General features: G+C 42.5%; 2 protein-coding genes across 3 annotated transcripts in view; both read right to left on the bottom strand.

Moving 5' to 3' along the window:
• The window catches only part of cd151 (CD151 molecule), a 13,937-nt gene extending 3,276 nt beyond the window's left edge, over positions 1-10,661 (bottom strand). The window contains exons 1-6 of one of the 2 annotated variants that reach the window (XM_055155771.1): positions 10,580-10,661; positions 9,305-9,385; positions 7,919-8,110; positions 6,944-7,018; positions 6,704-6,724; positions 2,786-2,890 (exon numbers count right to left, since the gene is read on the bottom strand). In XM_055155771.1, the coding sequence (XP_055011746.1) occupies positions 2,786-2,890; positions 6,704-6,724; positions 6,944-7,018; positions 7,919-8,110; positions 9,305-9,385 (474 nt within the window). In that variant the 5' untranslated portion in view covers positions 10,580-10,661. The remainder of the gene's footprint in view (positions 1-2,785; positions 2,891-6,703; positions 6,725-6,943; positions 7,019-7,918; positions 8,111-9,304; positions 9,386-10,579) is intronic. The other variant, XM_055155772.1, reaches the window with a different exon arrangement.
• A 2,936-nt stretch (positions 10,662-13,597) lies between these two features.
• cracr2b (calcium release activated channel regulator 2B) overlaps positions 13,598-17,500 on the bottom strand; it is a 15,425-nt gene continuing 11,522 nt past the window's right edge. The window contains exons 7-11 of the mRNA XM_055155937.1: positions 17,115-17,205; positions 16,951-17,046; positions 16,106-16,293; positions 14,309-14,380; positions 13,598-13,712 (exon numbers count right to left, since the gene is read on the bottom strand). Coding sequence (XP_055011912.1) covers positions 13,610-13,712; positions 14,309-14,380; positions 16,106-16,293; positions 16,951-17,046; positions 17,115-17,205 — 550 coding nt within the window. The 3' untranslated portion in view covers positions 13,598-13,609. The remainder of the gene's footprint in view (positions 13,713-14,308; positions 14,381-16,105; positions 16,294-16,950; positions 17,047-17,114; positions 17,206-17,500) is intronic.

A 17,500-nucleotide genomic window follows, 5' to 3' on the forward strand; every position in this document is an offset into this window, starting at 1 on the left:
TTCCAAATGTCTTCCTGGTTTGGGACGTCGGCGTGAATAAAGACGACCGGGCTCATTTTGTAGGAAACAGGCGTCTGAAACACCAACAAAACCATCTGCGACTGAGTGACTTTGTCGACAAGAGAGTTTCAAGGTCCCATGTCACAAAACCTTCTTCTAACGCTGTTCCCTCCTCAAAAACAAACCTGGACTTGTTTGTTTCATTCACAAAAGTAACTCTTCATTATTTGTCTGTCTACATCTCCAGAGCTCGAGGTGGAACAGGGTGTTTTCAGTTTGAGAAGAAGAAGAAGAAGAACTCTAAATCTGCAGGGTTGAAACAAAACACAAGTCCAGGTTTGTGTGTGACGAGGAAACGACATTAGAACAGATCAGAAAATAGAATAATATGGGACATTTAAACATCCAGAAGTACAAAGTGAACCTGAAAGTCTCGGTTCCTCGTCACACACAAACCTGGACTTGTGTTTTGTTTCAACCCTGCAGATTTAGAGTTCTTCTTCTTCTTCTTCTTCTTCTTCTATGGAGTAAGGAAGCTGTCAAAAATATTCGTGCCCATAAAATAGAAATCCGTGCATATTTGGCTGTAGTTGCGCATAAAATAAATATTTGTAAACTCTCAAATGAGTCCAGTCGTACATAAAATATATTGTGTGTATTTTATCCATCAGAATACGAATTGAAAAATTACGACATCATGAATTACAATCACGAAATGAAAATTTACGATTACACTTTCATCAGTACGAATATGAATTCACAGACGAGACTTTACTGTCAAAAATACGTCATCACTTCACAGACATTATCCATCGAGCAGAAGAAACATCGATCAAGATCAAGACTGAGCAGCTCAAGTTTGTATCAGAGTAAAAACAGAGTAAAAGCACAAGAAGCTAACAACAGAACAACAAGTTAATTAAAATCTATTGTAAAAATGTCTTGAATTCAGGAACCGAACGCTGCTGTATAATATTGTGTAGAAACACTTCCTCTGAACGGGAAACTGCACCTATATGTTAGAAAACATAGTGGAGCCAGTTGGAAACATCAGACGTAACGTTCTCCCAGGATCATTAACAAATATCAGGTTCTCTGTGTGTTTAGATTAAAACATTCACGACTCCAGCCACAGCGAACATCAGTCAGTCTGAACCTTCAGCTGCATTTCAGACAATGGGTTTTTCATGAGTTATAATGGGTTATACATGAGTTATAATGGTTATACATGAGTTATAATGGGTTATACATGAGTTATAATGGTTATACATGAGTTATAATGGGTTATACATGAGTTATAATGGGTTATACATGAGTTATAATGGTTATACATGAGTTATAATGGGTTATACATGAGTTATAATGGGTTATACATGAGTTATAATGGGTTATACATGAGTTATAATGGTTATACATGAGTTATAATGGGTTATACATGAGTTATAATGGGTTATACATGAGTTATAATGGTTATACATGAGTTATAATGGTTATACATGAGTTATAAATGGTTATACATGAGTTATAATGGGTTATACATGAGTTATAATGGTTATACATGAGTTATAATGGTTATACATGAGTTATAATTGGTTATACATGAGTTATAATGGTTATACATGAGTTATAATGGGTTATAATTAGCAAATCCATCCACGTCACGGTGATGTTCAACTTACCGGTAAATACTGTAAACATACCAAGGTGTTGTCTGTAAACACCAACATTAATTGTTGCTGGAAGCTGCATTAAAGTGTAATGTGGAACATTTCATTGACTGTGACATCTGTAACCAGGACAGTTTGGTGTTTGGTGTAAACTGGGACATTTCAGCGTCCAGAGGAACTTTTGGTGGCATTTCATGCGAGAAATGCAGCTGAAGGTTCAGACTGACTGATGTTCGCTGTGGCTGGAGTCGTGAATGTTTTAATCTAAACACACAGAGAACCTGATATTTGTTAATGATCCTGGGAGAACGTTACGTCGGATGTTTCCAACTGGCTCCACTATGTTTTCTAACATATAGGTGCAATTTCCCGTTCAGAGGAGGTGTTTCTACACAATATTATACAGCAGCGTTCGGTTCCTGAATTCAAGACATTTTTACAATAGATTTTAATGAACCCACTTGTTGTTCTGTTGTAGCTTCTTGTGTCATTAATCTGTTTTTACTCTGATACAAACTTGAGCTGCTCAGTCTTGATCTTGATCGATGTTTCTTCTGCTCGATGGATAATGTCTGTGAAGTGATGATGTATTTTTGACAGTAAAGTCTCGTCTGTGAATTCATATTCGTACTGATGAAAGTGTAATCGTAAATGTTCATTTGGTGATTGTAATTCATGACGTCGTAATTTTTCAATTCGTATTCTGATGGATAAAATACACACAATATATTTTATGTTCGACTGGACTCATTTGAGAGTTTACAAATATTTATTTTATGCGCAACTACAGCCAAATATGCACGGATTTCTATTTTACGCGCACGAATATTTTTGACAGCTTCCTTACTCCATATTCTTCTTCTTCTCAAACTGAAAACACTCTGTTCCACCTCGAGCTCTGGAGATGTAGACAAAACACAAGTCCAGGTTTGTGTGTGACGAGGAAACAACATTAGAACAGATCAGAAAATAGAATAATATGGGACATTTAAACATCCAGAAGTACAAAGTGAACCTGAAAGTCTCGGTTCGGGTTTGGTTTGTGTTCGTGTGTTGACGTGTGTGTGTGTGTGTGTGTGTGTGTGTGTGTGTGTGTGTGTTTCTGTAAACCCTCTGACCTCCTGCTGCAGTCGGTCCACGGCCTGTGTGACGCTCTCCTCTCCAGGCTGCTGATATTTCTGCTGCATGTTCTGCCTCAGGTTCTGCTGCAGATCCTCGTCCAGCTGTGGGAGAGTTCACACGATTTATTCACACATAAACCTCACCTCATCACACTGTTCACACACACGACACACATCACACACACAACACACTGTTCACACACACGACACACATCACACACACGACACACATCACACTGTTCACACACACGACACACATCACACACACGACACACATCACACTGTTCACACACACGACACACATCACACACACAACACACATCACACTGTTCACACACACGACACACATCACACACACAACACACACGACACACATCACACTGTTCACACACACGACACACATCACACTGTTCACACACACAACACACATCACACTGTTCACACACACGACACACATCACACTGTTCACACACACGACACACATCACACTGTTCACACACACGACACACATCACACTGTTCACACACACGACACACATCACACTGTTCACACACACGACACACATCACACTGTTCACACACACGACACACATCACACTGTTCACACACACACACACACACGTCACACTGTTCACACACACGACACACATCACACTCACACTGTTCACACACACGACACACATCACACACACGACACACATCACACTGTTCACACACACGACACACATCACACTGTTCACACACACGACACACATCACACTGTTCACACACACGACACACACATCACACTGTTCACACACACGACACACATCACACACACGACACACATCACACTGTTCACACACACGACACACATCACACTGTTCACACACACACACATCACACTGTTCACACACACGACACACATCACACACACGACACACGTCACACTGTTCACACACACGACACACATCACACTGTTCACACACACGACACACATCACACACACACGACACACATCACACTGTTCACACACACGACACACATCACACTGTTCACACACACGACACACATCACACACACGACACACATCACACTGTTCACACACACGACACACATCACACTGTTCACACACACGACACACGTCACACTGTTCACACACACACGACACACATCACACACACGACACACGTCACACTGTTCACACACACGACACACGTCACACTGTTCACACACACGACACACACGTCACACTGTTCACACACACGACACACACACACACACACGTCACACATCACACTGTTCACACACACGACACACGTCACACTGTTCACACACACGACACACGTCACACTGTTCACACACACGACACACATCACACTGTTCACACACACGACACACATCACACACACGACACACATCACACTGTTCACACACACGACACACGTCTGATCATGATCGTTGTTTCTGGAGTCGTCAGATCAACGTCGGGTAAAACTGTTTCATCTGATCTGGACACAATCACAACACTGATCTAAACCAGGACTAAACCAGGTCTAAACCGGGACTAAACCGGGACTAAACTAAACCGGGACTAAACCAGGACTAAACCGGACTAAACCGACCGGGACTAAACCGGGACTAAACGGGACTAAACTGGGACTAAACCAGGACTAAACCAGGTCTAAACCAGGACTAAACCAGGTCTAAACCGGGACTAAACCGGGACTAAACCGGGACTAAACTGGGACTAAACCAGGACTAAACCAGGTCTAAACCAGGACTAAACCAGGTCTAAACCGGACTAAACCGGGACTAAACCGGGACTAAACCGGGACTAAACCGGGACTAAACCAGGACTAAACCAGGACTAAACCGGGACTAAACCGGGACTAAACCGGGACTAAACCAGGTCTAAACCGGGACTAAACCGGGACTAAACCGGGACTAAACTGGGACTAAACCAGGACTAGACCAGGACTAAACCAGGACTAGACCAGGACTAAACCAGGACTAGACCAGGACTAAACCAGGACTAAACCAGGACTAAACCATGACTAGACCAGGACTAAACCAGGACTAAACCGGGACTAAACCAGGACTAAACCAGGACTAAACCAGGACTAAACCAGGACTAGACCAGGACTAGACCAGGACTAAACCAGGACTAGACCAGGACTAAACCAGGACTAAACCAGGACTAAACCAGGACTAAACCAGGACTAGACCAGGACTAAACCAGGACTAAACCAGGACTAAACCAGGACTAAACCAGGACTAGACCAGGACTAAACCAGGACTAAACCAGGACTAGACCAGGACTAAACCAGGACTAGACCAGGACTAGACCAGAACTAAACCAGGACTAGACCAGGACTAGACCAGGACTAGACCAGGACTAGACCAGGACTAGGACTAAACCAGGACTAAACCAGGACTAAACCAGGACTAGACTAAACCAGGACTAGACCAGGACTAGACCAGAACTAAACCAGGACTAGACCAGGACTAGACCAGGACTAGACCAGGACTAGACCAGGCTGTGGTTCCTCCTCCTGCTGCACTAGAGCAGATTTTTTTTAAACATTTGGACCAAAATGACGACGTGACGCTGAACGAACCTACGAGTGTCAAACACCATCAAACACTTACACAAAACTAACAAAACTACGTCAGTCGTTTGTGGTTCATTTGTGGTGTAAAGTTTAGTTTGTGTGATTCTGTTTCTTCAGACATGAACAGTTTTATTTTGGGTCGATGACTCAAAATGTGCCTCAGCCTCAAAACAGCAGAAAATTAAACGTTTGTGTTTGTTTTGTGTTGTTTTGTGTGTGTCTGTTTTCATTTGTTTGAGTTTATTTCTAAAATGATTCATGATTATTTTTATGTAAATTATATTTTGGTCGTTTCTGTTCAGTTGACGACAGCGACTTTAACAAAACTCCACAAAACTAGAAACGACCTGAGGCTGTGGAAAAGTCTGTGTCAGTCTGCAGGAACTTCATTTGATTCATATTTTATAAAATAATACAAACATCTGGTTTAATTTCCTGCTGTTTTGAGTCATCAGCCCAAAATAAAACTGTTTCTATCTTAAGAACCAGAATCACACAAAACACATCTTTTTGCAGCACAAACACTGGACATGGACGTGTGCGAGTCTCAGCAGGTTTGTACCAGTGCAGCTGATTTAAAGATTGTTTTAAAGACTGGAATAGTTAATTTTGAAATTCTTTGTACTCTGTTTTCCAAATACAACAATTAATAGAGAAAAGATCAGATTTCTCTTGTGTCGTAAACACCAAAAACCTGATCTAATAACCGGATGTCTGTTTAATCTAGAGATCTGTTTTGTTTGTAAGTCTAACTGTTCCCTCTGAGCGTTTGTGCCGCTGGAGTCTGGACACAAACTAAAACAAACTGGAATTTACAGAAAAAACTCAAATGTGGCCGTTTGCTGCAGGTTTTCCAGTCAGAGAGAACAGGTAGGGGGCGCTCTTGGAAAAAGGGTCAAAACAAAATCCAGCCACTCCAAAAAAGTAAAAGTCGCACGAGGAGAAGTCAAGTCAAAAAGCCTTTATTTAAAACCATCGTTGACATTTAAATAAAGATTTTTAACTTTACTATTAATTGTGCGACTTTTACTTTAACCTGGAATTTATGGGGATCACACTGAGGAAGATGAAACGTTATTATGCACAAAACTTCACATTTTCAATCATTATTTTTGACTTTTTAGCTTGACTTTTTGGGGTTTTTGTTCTTCCTCTTCTATGAACATCTAAATAATCTGATGATTGAATTCCAGGCTCTAATGCAGCAACAAAGGAACACAGCGCAGAGTTTGTATTTAGTTTATATTTTGTATTTTCTAACACAGCGCACAGAGTTGTAAACTCTACATGAAGCGTCAGCTGAAGCGTCAGACACAGATTACCTGGTGGCAGAAAGGGAAACACTGGAGTAGAAACATAAGAGACAAAGAGAAAGATGGAAACAGATGAACAAATGAGAGAAAAACACCACAACAACATGAACCAAACACAAACTGTAAACTACAATGAAAAGGACTTTGTACGTATGAAGGAGGTGAAAACATCTTTAAACACGTGTGAATTACACCACAAATATGACAAATTCTACTAAAGGATCGACCAAACACATCTAAAGTTCTTACCTCGTTGTAGTTGATGAAGGCGAAGATTCCAGCGACGAGCTCCAGCAGAAAAATGGACAATAACAGCACCAGGTACTGGAACAAAAGCACAGGGTCGGGGTGATCGGGGTGATTTGTGTCGTAGTGAATCAAACATCAAACTGTATCAGTGATGTCCTCACATTTCACATTTCACATTTCAGTGCTGTGATTCTTACATGAGAAATTTTAAGGATTTTACTCACGATTTCAGTTTCACTTTGACCAAAAACTAAAACTCTATTCACACTAACAACTGTTTTACCTCGAGTTTACGGACAGCTTTAGGAAATCCAACTTTCTGAATGAAAATAGTCTCTGAAAATTATGAAAATCAAATGTTGGCCAAAAAAAAATCAAATGTATGGCACAAGAAAAGTAAAACATAGAACAGTGTGACCTGTAGCTCTGATACACATCAAGACTAAAACTATTTGAATTTGATTAATACAATTGTGTGTGTAAATGTGTGTAAGTGTGTGTGTAAGTGTGTGTGTAAACATGTGTGTAAGTGTGAAAGTGGTGTAGTTTTGAGGACCTGTCCCCTCCAGAGGCTCTGAACACAGAGGTGTCAGTCGGAGCCCGGGGGCCTCTCATTCCTCTGGACTGAGGTGGATCTAAATCGAGTGTGAGTGACAGATCCTCTGGCACCGAGTCCGGACACAAATAGTTTGACTGATGGTGTGATCATGTGACGCTGTGAGGACGTGATCATGTGACGCTGTGAGGACGTGATCATGTGACGCTGTGAGGACGTGATCATGTGACGCTGTGAGGACGTGATCATGTGACGCTGTGAGGACGTGATCATGTGACGCTGTGAGGACGTGATCATGTGACGCTGTGAGGACGTGATCATGTGACGCTGTGAGGACGTGATCATGTGACGCTGTGAGAACGTGATCATGTGACGCTGTGACACTGTGAGGACCTGATCATGTGACCGCGTGTTCTCACCACGATCAGAAGACTTTTAATCTCTCGGAGGGTGGCGCAGCATCCGATCAGACCGGTGACGATGACGATGGAGCCGGCGGCGATGAGGAGGAACGCAGAGACTGAGAGGAACCTGGAGCTGAGCAAACTGATGTAATCGCTCTTATCCACCAAAGTCCACACGCCCACGGCCAGAACAGCTCCACCAGCCAACTGAAAAACACCAGTTTAAAGACGAACTCAGAACATCTGAAAAACATGTGTCAAAGAAGAACTCAGAGCAGATGTGACGAGGAATGTGTCTGGATGTGAAAACTGAAGCTGTTTGAAGTCAAAGTGAGGTGGACCTGAGGCTCACGGGAAACAGATCGAGCTCCTGCGTCACACAACGAGCTCAGAAACTCAAGTCAAGTTATTCACCTGCACTAACCCACATGTTTAGATCAACACATCAAAACTACCCAACATCTGAAACTGTGCAAATGTGACGCCCGTTTATGTGACACCCGTTTATGTGACACCCGTTATAAACGTACGGCACTTGGACCAAGCCTGTAGAGATTCAGGTCCACATGACTCACCTCCTGAAATGCAAAAGTCCTGGAGAACAGAGGAGGAAATGTCTAACATCTGGACATTAGTTTGTGTTTCTGTCTAAACACTGGACGGTGGATCAGCTCTGAACCATCACACTCGCTTAAAAACTGAAGAAAATGAAACTTTTCAGCAGGATTTTTGGACTGAAGCTGCTTTTCACACTTTCATGTCCCTGAGCATCACAGACTTTACTGATGCTCTGGACGCAGCTCCTGGGACCTGAAGTGTAACGTCTCTGACTGTGTGTAAAGTTCAGAGTCTGTTACAGTCGAGTCGTCTTTGAGCCGACCTGAGTCTTGTGCAGCTCCAGAGCCACGTCCGGCTCTTTGGTCGACTCTGACCGACCCTTTATACTCATTTAGAATCACAAAATAAACAGATTTGATCATTTTACGTCATGTCTGGACTAAAGCTGCAACACTTTTATTTTAGACGTGTTTTTTTTTTTTTTCACTTTTTCATTCCTGAGTCAGAACATAAAATCTTCTGAGTCTGAGCAGCGTCACAACAATCACATTTACTGCTTTTTATAAAGAATTACAATTCATATTCTGCAGAATTGAGTTCAGCATTTTAGTCCTTCACAATATTTTCTGTTTCTCATGTGGCTCATTCAAAAAATAATTCCCCCTCTGACTTTGAGGGTCATAATTTCCTTCTTGAGTAAAAAACACTGAGGTGTGACCTTCACGAAGGACTTAAAGCTCACACCAGCCCATTTGTAAAATAAAGATCTCTAACTCTTGTTCAAATGAGAATCTAGTTTTAGTTTTACACATGATTTAAATGTTTTAACACGTTTAAACTCACCAAGAAGAGAATATTGAAGAGAAAGAGCAGGTACTTCAGGCAGAGGGTCCCACAAGTGTTTTTTTCTGCCCGAGGCTCCATCTGTAACAGAGTGAACACAACACAAGCTTCATGAGGCAGACGGCTAAAAATACACAGACATCCAGAGCGATTAAACCTGCGCGGCTCCTGTGGAGGATCTGTTGCAGGGATCTGAGTAACGAAACCTCAGTGTGACATGTTTCAGTCATGAGAGCCCCGGGTGCCACGCAGGGGCCCGACAAGTGTGAAAATACAACACACGTCATGACTCACAACTTTATATTTGAGCTTAAATTATCCTGAGCCCCGAGCAGCAGCAGCAGCGAAGCAACAGCAACAGAAACAGAAGCAGAAACAGAAGTCCAACGGTCCAACGGTGTTACGCCCGGAACGCTCTGTGCACCATCTGTGTATTTATAGTTTCTGTGACTGTTCGAGCGATTGTGAAGGAAACAACCAAGTGAAGATTCCACTGCACTTTAGTCTGGATCTTTAAAACCAAATCATGTCAATGGAAATAAATTTAACCTTTTTGTATAAAACCTCAGAGTGTCCACACGTCCCTGTTTCCCCGGGACCGTCCCCGTCCTGAGTCTGTGTCTCTGTCCCACAGATTTATACAAAACACTGATTTGTCCAAGTTTATACAGAAATGTCCCAGTGTCTCTATTTTGGACCAATCTGATCCTGCAACAGTAAAGAGACACAAACTGACATTTGTTCAGTTAAAATACAGAAAATATCGAAAAAATGCACCAATAAAAGTCTGTAGTGACCCACGAGTGAGTGGAGAACACACAGTCTTACACACACTTTTCACAGTTTTTTTTACACCAACATCCTAAACTCAAAATCTGGTCCCTGATTAAATCTTGTAATGAAAATGTTCTGATTTAATCCAATTGAATCCACTTTATTTCTACAGCACATTTCATGAACCGTTTCCAAAGCGCTGCACAAATACACAATAATAACAACAACAATAAAATAAACGCTCAGATTTAATCACACTCGTCTTAAAACAATTAAACCAGTAAAAAAATTAATAAAGAGCAAAACCATAGAATAGTAATAAATAAATAAAACCAATAAAATAAATAAAAGCCACAGAGGAGCAGAGAGGATTTAAACCTGTGGACAAACTCATGTAAAGAAGATCTCATTTGTGACAGAAAACTAATCTACAGAATAAAAAACAGTGAGTTTCTTTGTATTTGTGTCGGGTGTGAGCGAGGAGGAGCTGGACGCTCGTACCTGATCTGCTGCAGACGGAGCTGAAGATCCTGAAGATCCTGAAGATCCTGAAGATCCTGAAGATCGTGAGGAGCTGTGAACCTGAGCGAGACTCTCTGAGCTCTGGAGGTTCCTCTGATCTCCCCTCGGGTTTCTCACCGTGAGCAGCACAGAGCAGCGCCGCCCCCTTCTGGAGCTGCACGGAACAACAGCCTCAACATCCCCCTGAGGTGTGACGCTAACTGGAGGCTCTGCTCTGTCTGAGGATCTGATTTAATCTGACTCAAAATAAAACTCTGGGGCGTCTCTGGTCATAATAAAATAATGAAACATAATGAAGTAAAACTGTTGCACTCGGCTCTAATGTGACTCACTACAGTCACATTTTCTCTGTGTTTAGTTTTTTTAAATCAGATTTTCTGTATTTTACCAAAACAAATGTCAGTTTGTGTCTCTTTACTGCTACAGGATCAGATTCTCTCAGACTCTAAAGCACATGTGTGTTACAGACGTGGAGCAGACTTATGGAACATCTTAGATCAGACATGTCAAACTCAGGTCCGGGGGCCAAATTTGGCCCACGATGTAGTAATATTTGGCCCACGAAATCATATCAAATTTGTATTAGAACTGCCCGCCGGCTATAGATCAACTATAGAGACATGATTTATTTAAATGTTGTTATTTTATTTTCTGTTTGTTCTGGATTCCGTGTTTAAGCAAAACTTTTATTAAACATTTATTTGAATAAGAAAAGGTTGAACATCACATATCTCCAAAGAAGAGAAAACATGGAGATGGTGTTGAAATTTTTCAATTAATATTTAGTTTGCCCTGCGACTTAGTCCCAGTTTTTAATTTTGGCCTTTGTGAGTTTAAGTTTGACTCTCCTGGTTTAGATGATCGTATCAAAGCTCGTAAGAACTCGGTGTATTTCAAAAAACAACATAAAAATCAAATCTTACAGAAACACCTAGAAAACCAGATCCACTGTCTTCACAAGTAAAACACGACTGAACGAAACACAGACTTTTCTCTAACATTAACTTTTGTTTTGGTTCGATCGTGGACAAGGAATCGTCTTTGTCATGAAAAATGAAAATAAGAACTAAAAAGAAAAAAAAAAGTGTGTTTGTGTTGGAGGTGAGTTTGTGGAACGACCTGAGTGATGATTTAAAAAAGTCTCACACTGTAGAAGCTTTAAAAAAGAGAATAAAATGTTCTGTTTTACAGATCTCGAGCCCTGGTATAAATGATGTTTTACATTTTGTTTTCTTTGATATTTTATCTCTTATATTTACAGTGACTCGTGAAAATGAACAAATAAACTAAAACTACTAAACAGACTGGGCACCTGGGACATTTCTTATATAAAACTGGGACAAATCAAATCGTCTGGTCACATGAACCATGGAAACTGCTGAACTTTCCGGCAATACACAAACACAAACATGTAGAACTCCCCCAGCACGATGTCACTGCAAAATATCAACAGAAACAATGAGCAGTTTTAAGGTTGAGAAATTAAATAATTTATTTACATTTCCAATTTAGAACAAATAAAACAAACTTAATAAAACAAAAAAAACATTTCACATTCTTCTGCAAACTCAAAGATCAGCACCTTTAAAAGCTCCGTCCAAACTCAACAGAGTTTTACTTTTGATGACGTTTGGACAAAAATAAACATCAAAACTTCCCAACAGAATAAATAACATTAAAATCCTCATCAGGTAAACGAACGTTTGTGAAAGACAAATACAAACGAGACACAGTCTTTCTTCTTAATACTGTGTGTTTTTCTTCTGACTCGTCACTGAAACTTCACTGACGTGGACCTGACTCAGCGTCGCTCAGATAATGAAAACCTGAACACGAGCGAAGAGCCACAGACCCTGACCCCGAGGACAGAGGAACCAACCAACCACCGCCTCTCAAACAGGAAGTGCTCCAGGCGGCTCTTACGGCTCCACTCACTCTGGCTCCTGTCGACCTCCATTGAAATATTCTGGCTCTTTTCTCTTCTGCTGCTGAGACTCGACATTCCGGTCTGAAAATGTTCACATGAACCTGCTGCACATGATCCTGGGGCTTTTATTTTGGTGATTTTAATTTACAGACTCATTAGCAACAGATTTTTTAAAATCTTTTAAACTGTATGAATTTCAAGTAAAATGTTTCACAGCCCAGAGGCCGTAGATTCAGTCATGTCCAGTGGAAAATCAGTGTCAGTGTTTGTGTGGAGTTGAGCTCAGACAGAAACAACTGAAACGTCCCCAGAGACGCTCCTGTACCCGCCGACCTCACTGAGCCTCATTTGACTGGAGCTGAACAAACTGTGAGAACAACGCACACACTCACACACAAACAGACACACACACACAGACACACACACACACACACAGATGCACACGCACACACGCACACACACACACAGACACACACACACACACACGACACACATACACACAGACACACACACACACACACAGACACACACACACACACACACACACACACACACAGACACACACACACAGACACACACACACACACACACACACAGACACACACACACACACACACACAGACACACACACACACACACACACAGACACACACACACACAGACACACACACACACACACACACAGACACACACACACACACAGACACACACACACACACACACACACACACACAGACACACACACACACACACACACACACAGACACACACACACACACACACACACACACACACACAGACACACACACACACACACACAGACACACACACACACACACACAGACACACACACAGACACACACACAGACACACACACACACACACACACACACACACACACACACACACAGACACACACACACACACACACAGACACACACACAGACACACACACACACACACACACAGACACACACACACACACACACACACGACACACACACACACACACACACAGACACACACACACACAGACACACACACACACAGACACACACACACAGTGGGGGGGGGGGGGGGGGTTACGGGGGGAACAGGTTCTGGTTCGTTGGACGTTTGTGAATCATTTTCCTCTGAGTCTCCAGACGAGCGTCTTTCTCGTCCCTCAGTCTCCTGTTCATTTCCCTGAAACACACACACACACACACACAGACACACACACACACACACACACACACACACACACACACTGCTGTTAGCACATACATGAACATCACATTTAGTCTGTTTTGGTCAGTTCTCAAACAGACTGTAGCGCCCTCTGCTGGTTCTTTCAGAGACTGTTTCTGTGTCTAGACCTTTCGCTCATGTAGAAACCGTAAACAGACACGATGAACCCGCGAGTCTCTGTGTTCTAAACAGGAAGTGAGCATGGGCACGATTTGGCTCCATCGACTCTGGCTCCAGTTCAGGCACTATTGAAAACCCGCGGCTGGTCTCTGCACCTGCTGCTCTGAGCCGCCTCAGTTTGGTCTTAAAATGTTTGTATTAACCTGAGACACATGATCCTGGGGTTTTTACCTCAACATTTTGTCCATAAATAAATTCCTATTCTGAATATGGACCTGGCTGCAAATTCACTTCTATAACTCTGACCTCAGTGAGCTTCATTTGACTGAACTGTGTGGACGACGTCGGTTCACTTGTTTACTCTTCACGCTCTTGTAAAGCACAGATCTGTTCATGTAGAAAAGTGAAACATAAATAAAAGTTAAACTGACCTGAGGAGCTCCAGCTGCCTCATCAAACTGTCCTTCTCCTTCTGCATGTTCCTCGACACTTTCAGAACATTTCTGGAACAGAAGAAGAAGAAGAAGAAAAAGAAGAAGAACAGAGGAACTGTGTGAGTCCAGACGAGCCCCTCTACAACTCTGACGGTGTGTTGTGTGTCGTTGTGCGTCGTTGTGTGTCGTTGTGTGTTTGTTGTGTGTTGTTGTGCGTCGTTGTGTGTCGTTGTGTGTTGTTGTGCGTCGTTGTGTGTTGTTGTGCGTTGTTGTGTGTGTGTGTGTTGTGTGTGTGTGTGTTTGTGCGTCGTTGTGTGTTGTTGTGTGTTGTTGTGCGTCGTTGTGTGTCGTTGTGTTGTTGTGTGTCATTGTGTGTTGTTGTGCGTCGTTGTGTGTCATTGTGTGTTGTTGTGTGTCGTTGTGCGTCGTTGTGTGTTGTTGTGTGTCGTTGTGTGTTGTTGTGTGTTGTCGTTGTGTGTTGTTGTGCGTCGTTGTTGTGTGTTGTTATGTTGTTGTGTTGTTGTGTGTTGTTGTTGTTGTGTTGTTGTGCGTCGTTGTGTGTTCGTGTGTTGTTGTGCGTCGTTGTATGTCGTTGTGTGTCGTTGTGTGTTGTTGTTGTTGTGTGTTGTTGTGTGTCGTTGTGTGTTGTTGTGTGTTGTTGTTGTGCGTCGTTGTGCGTCATTGTGTGTTGTTGTGCGTCGTTGTGTGTCATTGTGTGTCGTTGTGTGTCGTGCGTCGTTGTGCGTCGTTGTGTGTCGTTGTGTGTTGTTGTGTGTTGTCGTTGTGTGTCGTTGTGTGTTGTTGTGTGTTGTCGTTGTGTGTCGTTGTGTGTCGTTTTGTGTTGTCGTTGTGCGTCGTTGTGTGTTGTTGTTGTGCGTCCTTGTGTGTTGTTGCGTGTCATTGTGTGTTGTTGTGCGTCCTTGTGTGTTGTTGTTGTGTGTCATTGTGTGTCGTTGTGTGTCGTGCGTCGTTGTGTGTCGTTGTGTGTGTCGTTGTGTGTTGTTGTGTGTTGTTGTGTGTTGTGTTGTGTGTGTTGTCATTGTGCGTCGTTGTGTGTTGTCGTTGTGCGTCGTTGTGTGTTGTTGTGTGTGTGTTGTGCGTCGTTGTGTGTTGTTGTTGTGCGTCGTTGTGTGTTGTTGTGTCTTGTTGTTGCGTGTCATTGTGTGTTGTTGTGTGTTGTTGTGCGTCCTTGTGTGTTGTTGTTGTGTGTCGTTGTGCGTCGTGTGTCGTTGTTGTGTCGTTGTGTGTTGTTGTGTGTTGTCGTTGTGCGTCATTGTGTGTTGTTGTTGTGTGTCATTGTGTGTCGTTGTGTGTTGTCGTTGTGCGTCGTTGTGTGTTGTTGTTGTGCGTCCTTGTGTGTTGTTGTGTCTTGTTGTTGCGTGTCATTGTGTGTTGTTGTGCGTCGTTGTGTGTTGTTGTGTGTCGTTGTGTGTCGTCGTTGTGCGTCGTTGTGTGTCGTTGTGCGTCGTTGTGTGTTGTCGTTGTGTGTCGTTGTGTGTCGTTGTGTGTTGTCGTTGTGCGTCGTTGTGTGTTGTTGTTGTGCGTCCTTGTGTGTTGTTGTGTCTTGTTGTTGCGTGTCATTGTGTGTTGTTGTGCGTCGTTGTGTGTTGTTGTGTGTCGTTGTGTGTCGTCGTTGTGCGTCGTTGTGTGTCGTTGTGCGTCGTCGTGTGTTGTCGTTGTGTGTGTTGTGTGTGTGTTGTCGTTGTGCGTCGTTGTGTGTCGTTGTGCGTCGTTGTGTGTCGTTGTGCGTCGTCGTGTGTTGTCGTTGTGTGTCGTCGTTGTGCGTCCTTGTACCTCTGTTTGCTGAGCGTCTCCTGCTCCGCTCGCTCCTGCAGCAGGGTCAGTTGACTCAGGGCCGTCTGTAGATGATGTTGGCTGTTCTCCAGTTGTTCTTGGAGCTGAGCCGTGATCTTCTGGAGCTGCTGGTTCTGCTCCTTCACTCTGCTCTGCTCACGACTCATCTGCCTCAAACGGACCTCCACCTGCACAAACCCACACACCCACCTGTCAGAACCACACGAACACGGAGAAGATCACTGAAGAACACTGAGAAGGACAATCAGAAGAACACTGAGAAGATCACTGAGAAGAACAATCAGAAGAACACTGAGAAGGACAATCAGAAGAACACTGAGAAGATCACTGAGAAGGACAATCAGAAGAACACTGAGAAGAACAATCAGAAGAACACTGAGAAGGACAATCAGAAGATCACTGAGAAGAACACTGAGAAGGACAATCAGAAGAAAGACACTGAGAAGATCACTGAGAAGGACAATCAGAAGATCACTGAGAAGAACACTGAGAAGGACAATCAGAAGAACACTGAGAAGATCACTGAGAAGGACAATCAGAAGAACACTGAGAAGAACACTGAGAAGATCACTGAGAAGAACACTGAGAAGGACAATCAGAAGAACACTGAGAAGATCACAGAGAAGGACAATCAGAAGAACACTGAGAAGATCACTGAGAAGAACACTGAGAAGGACAATCAGAAGAACACTGAGAAGAACACTGAGAAGATCACTGAGAAGAACACTGAGAAGAAGACAATCAGAAGACCAGTGACCAGCAGAAAAGTTACAGAGTGCAGCTTTCAAATAAAAACTAAAGAAGTTCAGATGTAGAATGGTGACCTCTTTGTGTTTGCTGTGGCTCAGCTCCAGCTCCTGAGCTCGGTTCTTCAGTTCCTTCTCCAGCTGTCGGTTCTTCTGCTTCTGTTTGACACGGTCCTTAGAATCCAGCCTCATTATTAACACAGAATCCACAGAGTTTAAACGAGCAGCGTCAGGATCTTTACCTCCGCCGCCTGTTTCTCTCGCTCCTCTTTTATTTGGCTCTCCATTTCTTCATATAAAGAGCGAATCATCTGCTCGTGTTCAGCTTCTCGTCTGGAACAGAACAGAAGATCAAACAGAAGCTGGTCTGTGAGAAACTGTCAAGAAACCTGGAATAATATGAATTAAACCTGGAATAATATGAAATAAACCTGGAATAATATGAAATAAACCTGGAATAATATGAATTAAACCTGGAATAATATGAATTAAACCTGGAATAATATGAAATAAAAAATAATATGAAATAATAAACCTGGAATAATATGAATAATAAACCTTAATACCTGGAATAATATAAATTGAAATAAACCTGGAATAATATGAAATTAAACCTGGAATAATATGA

This window comes from Boleophthalmus pectinirostris, unplaced genomic scaffold, assembly GCF_026225935.1.
Source record: "Boleophthalmus pectinirostris isolate CB_2022bp ecotype Guang Dong unplaced genomic scaffold, ASM2622593v1 HiC_scaffold_2, whole genome shotgun sequence".
Taxonomy (NCBI): Eukaryota; Metazoa; Chordata; class Actinopteri; order Gobiiformes; family Gobiidae; genus Boleophthalmus; species Boleophthalmus pectinirostris.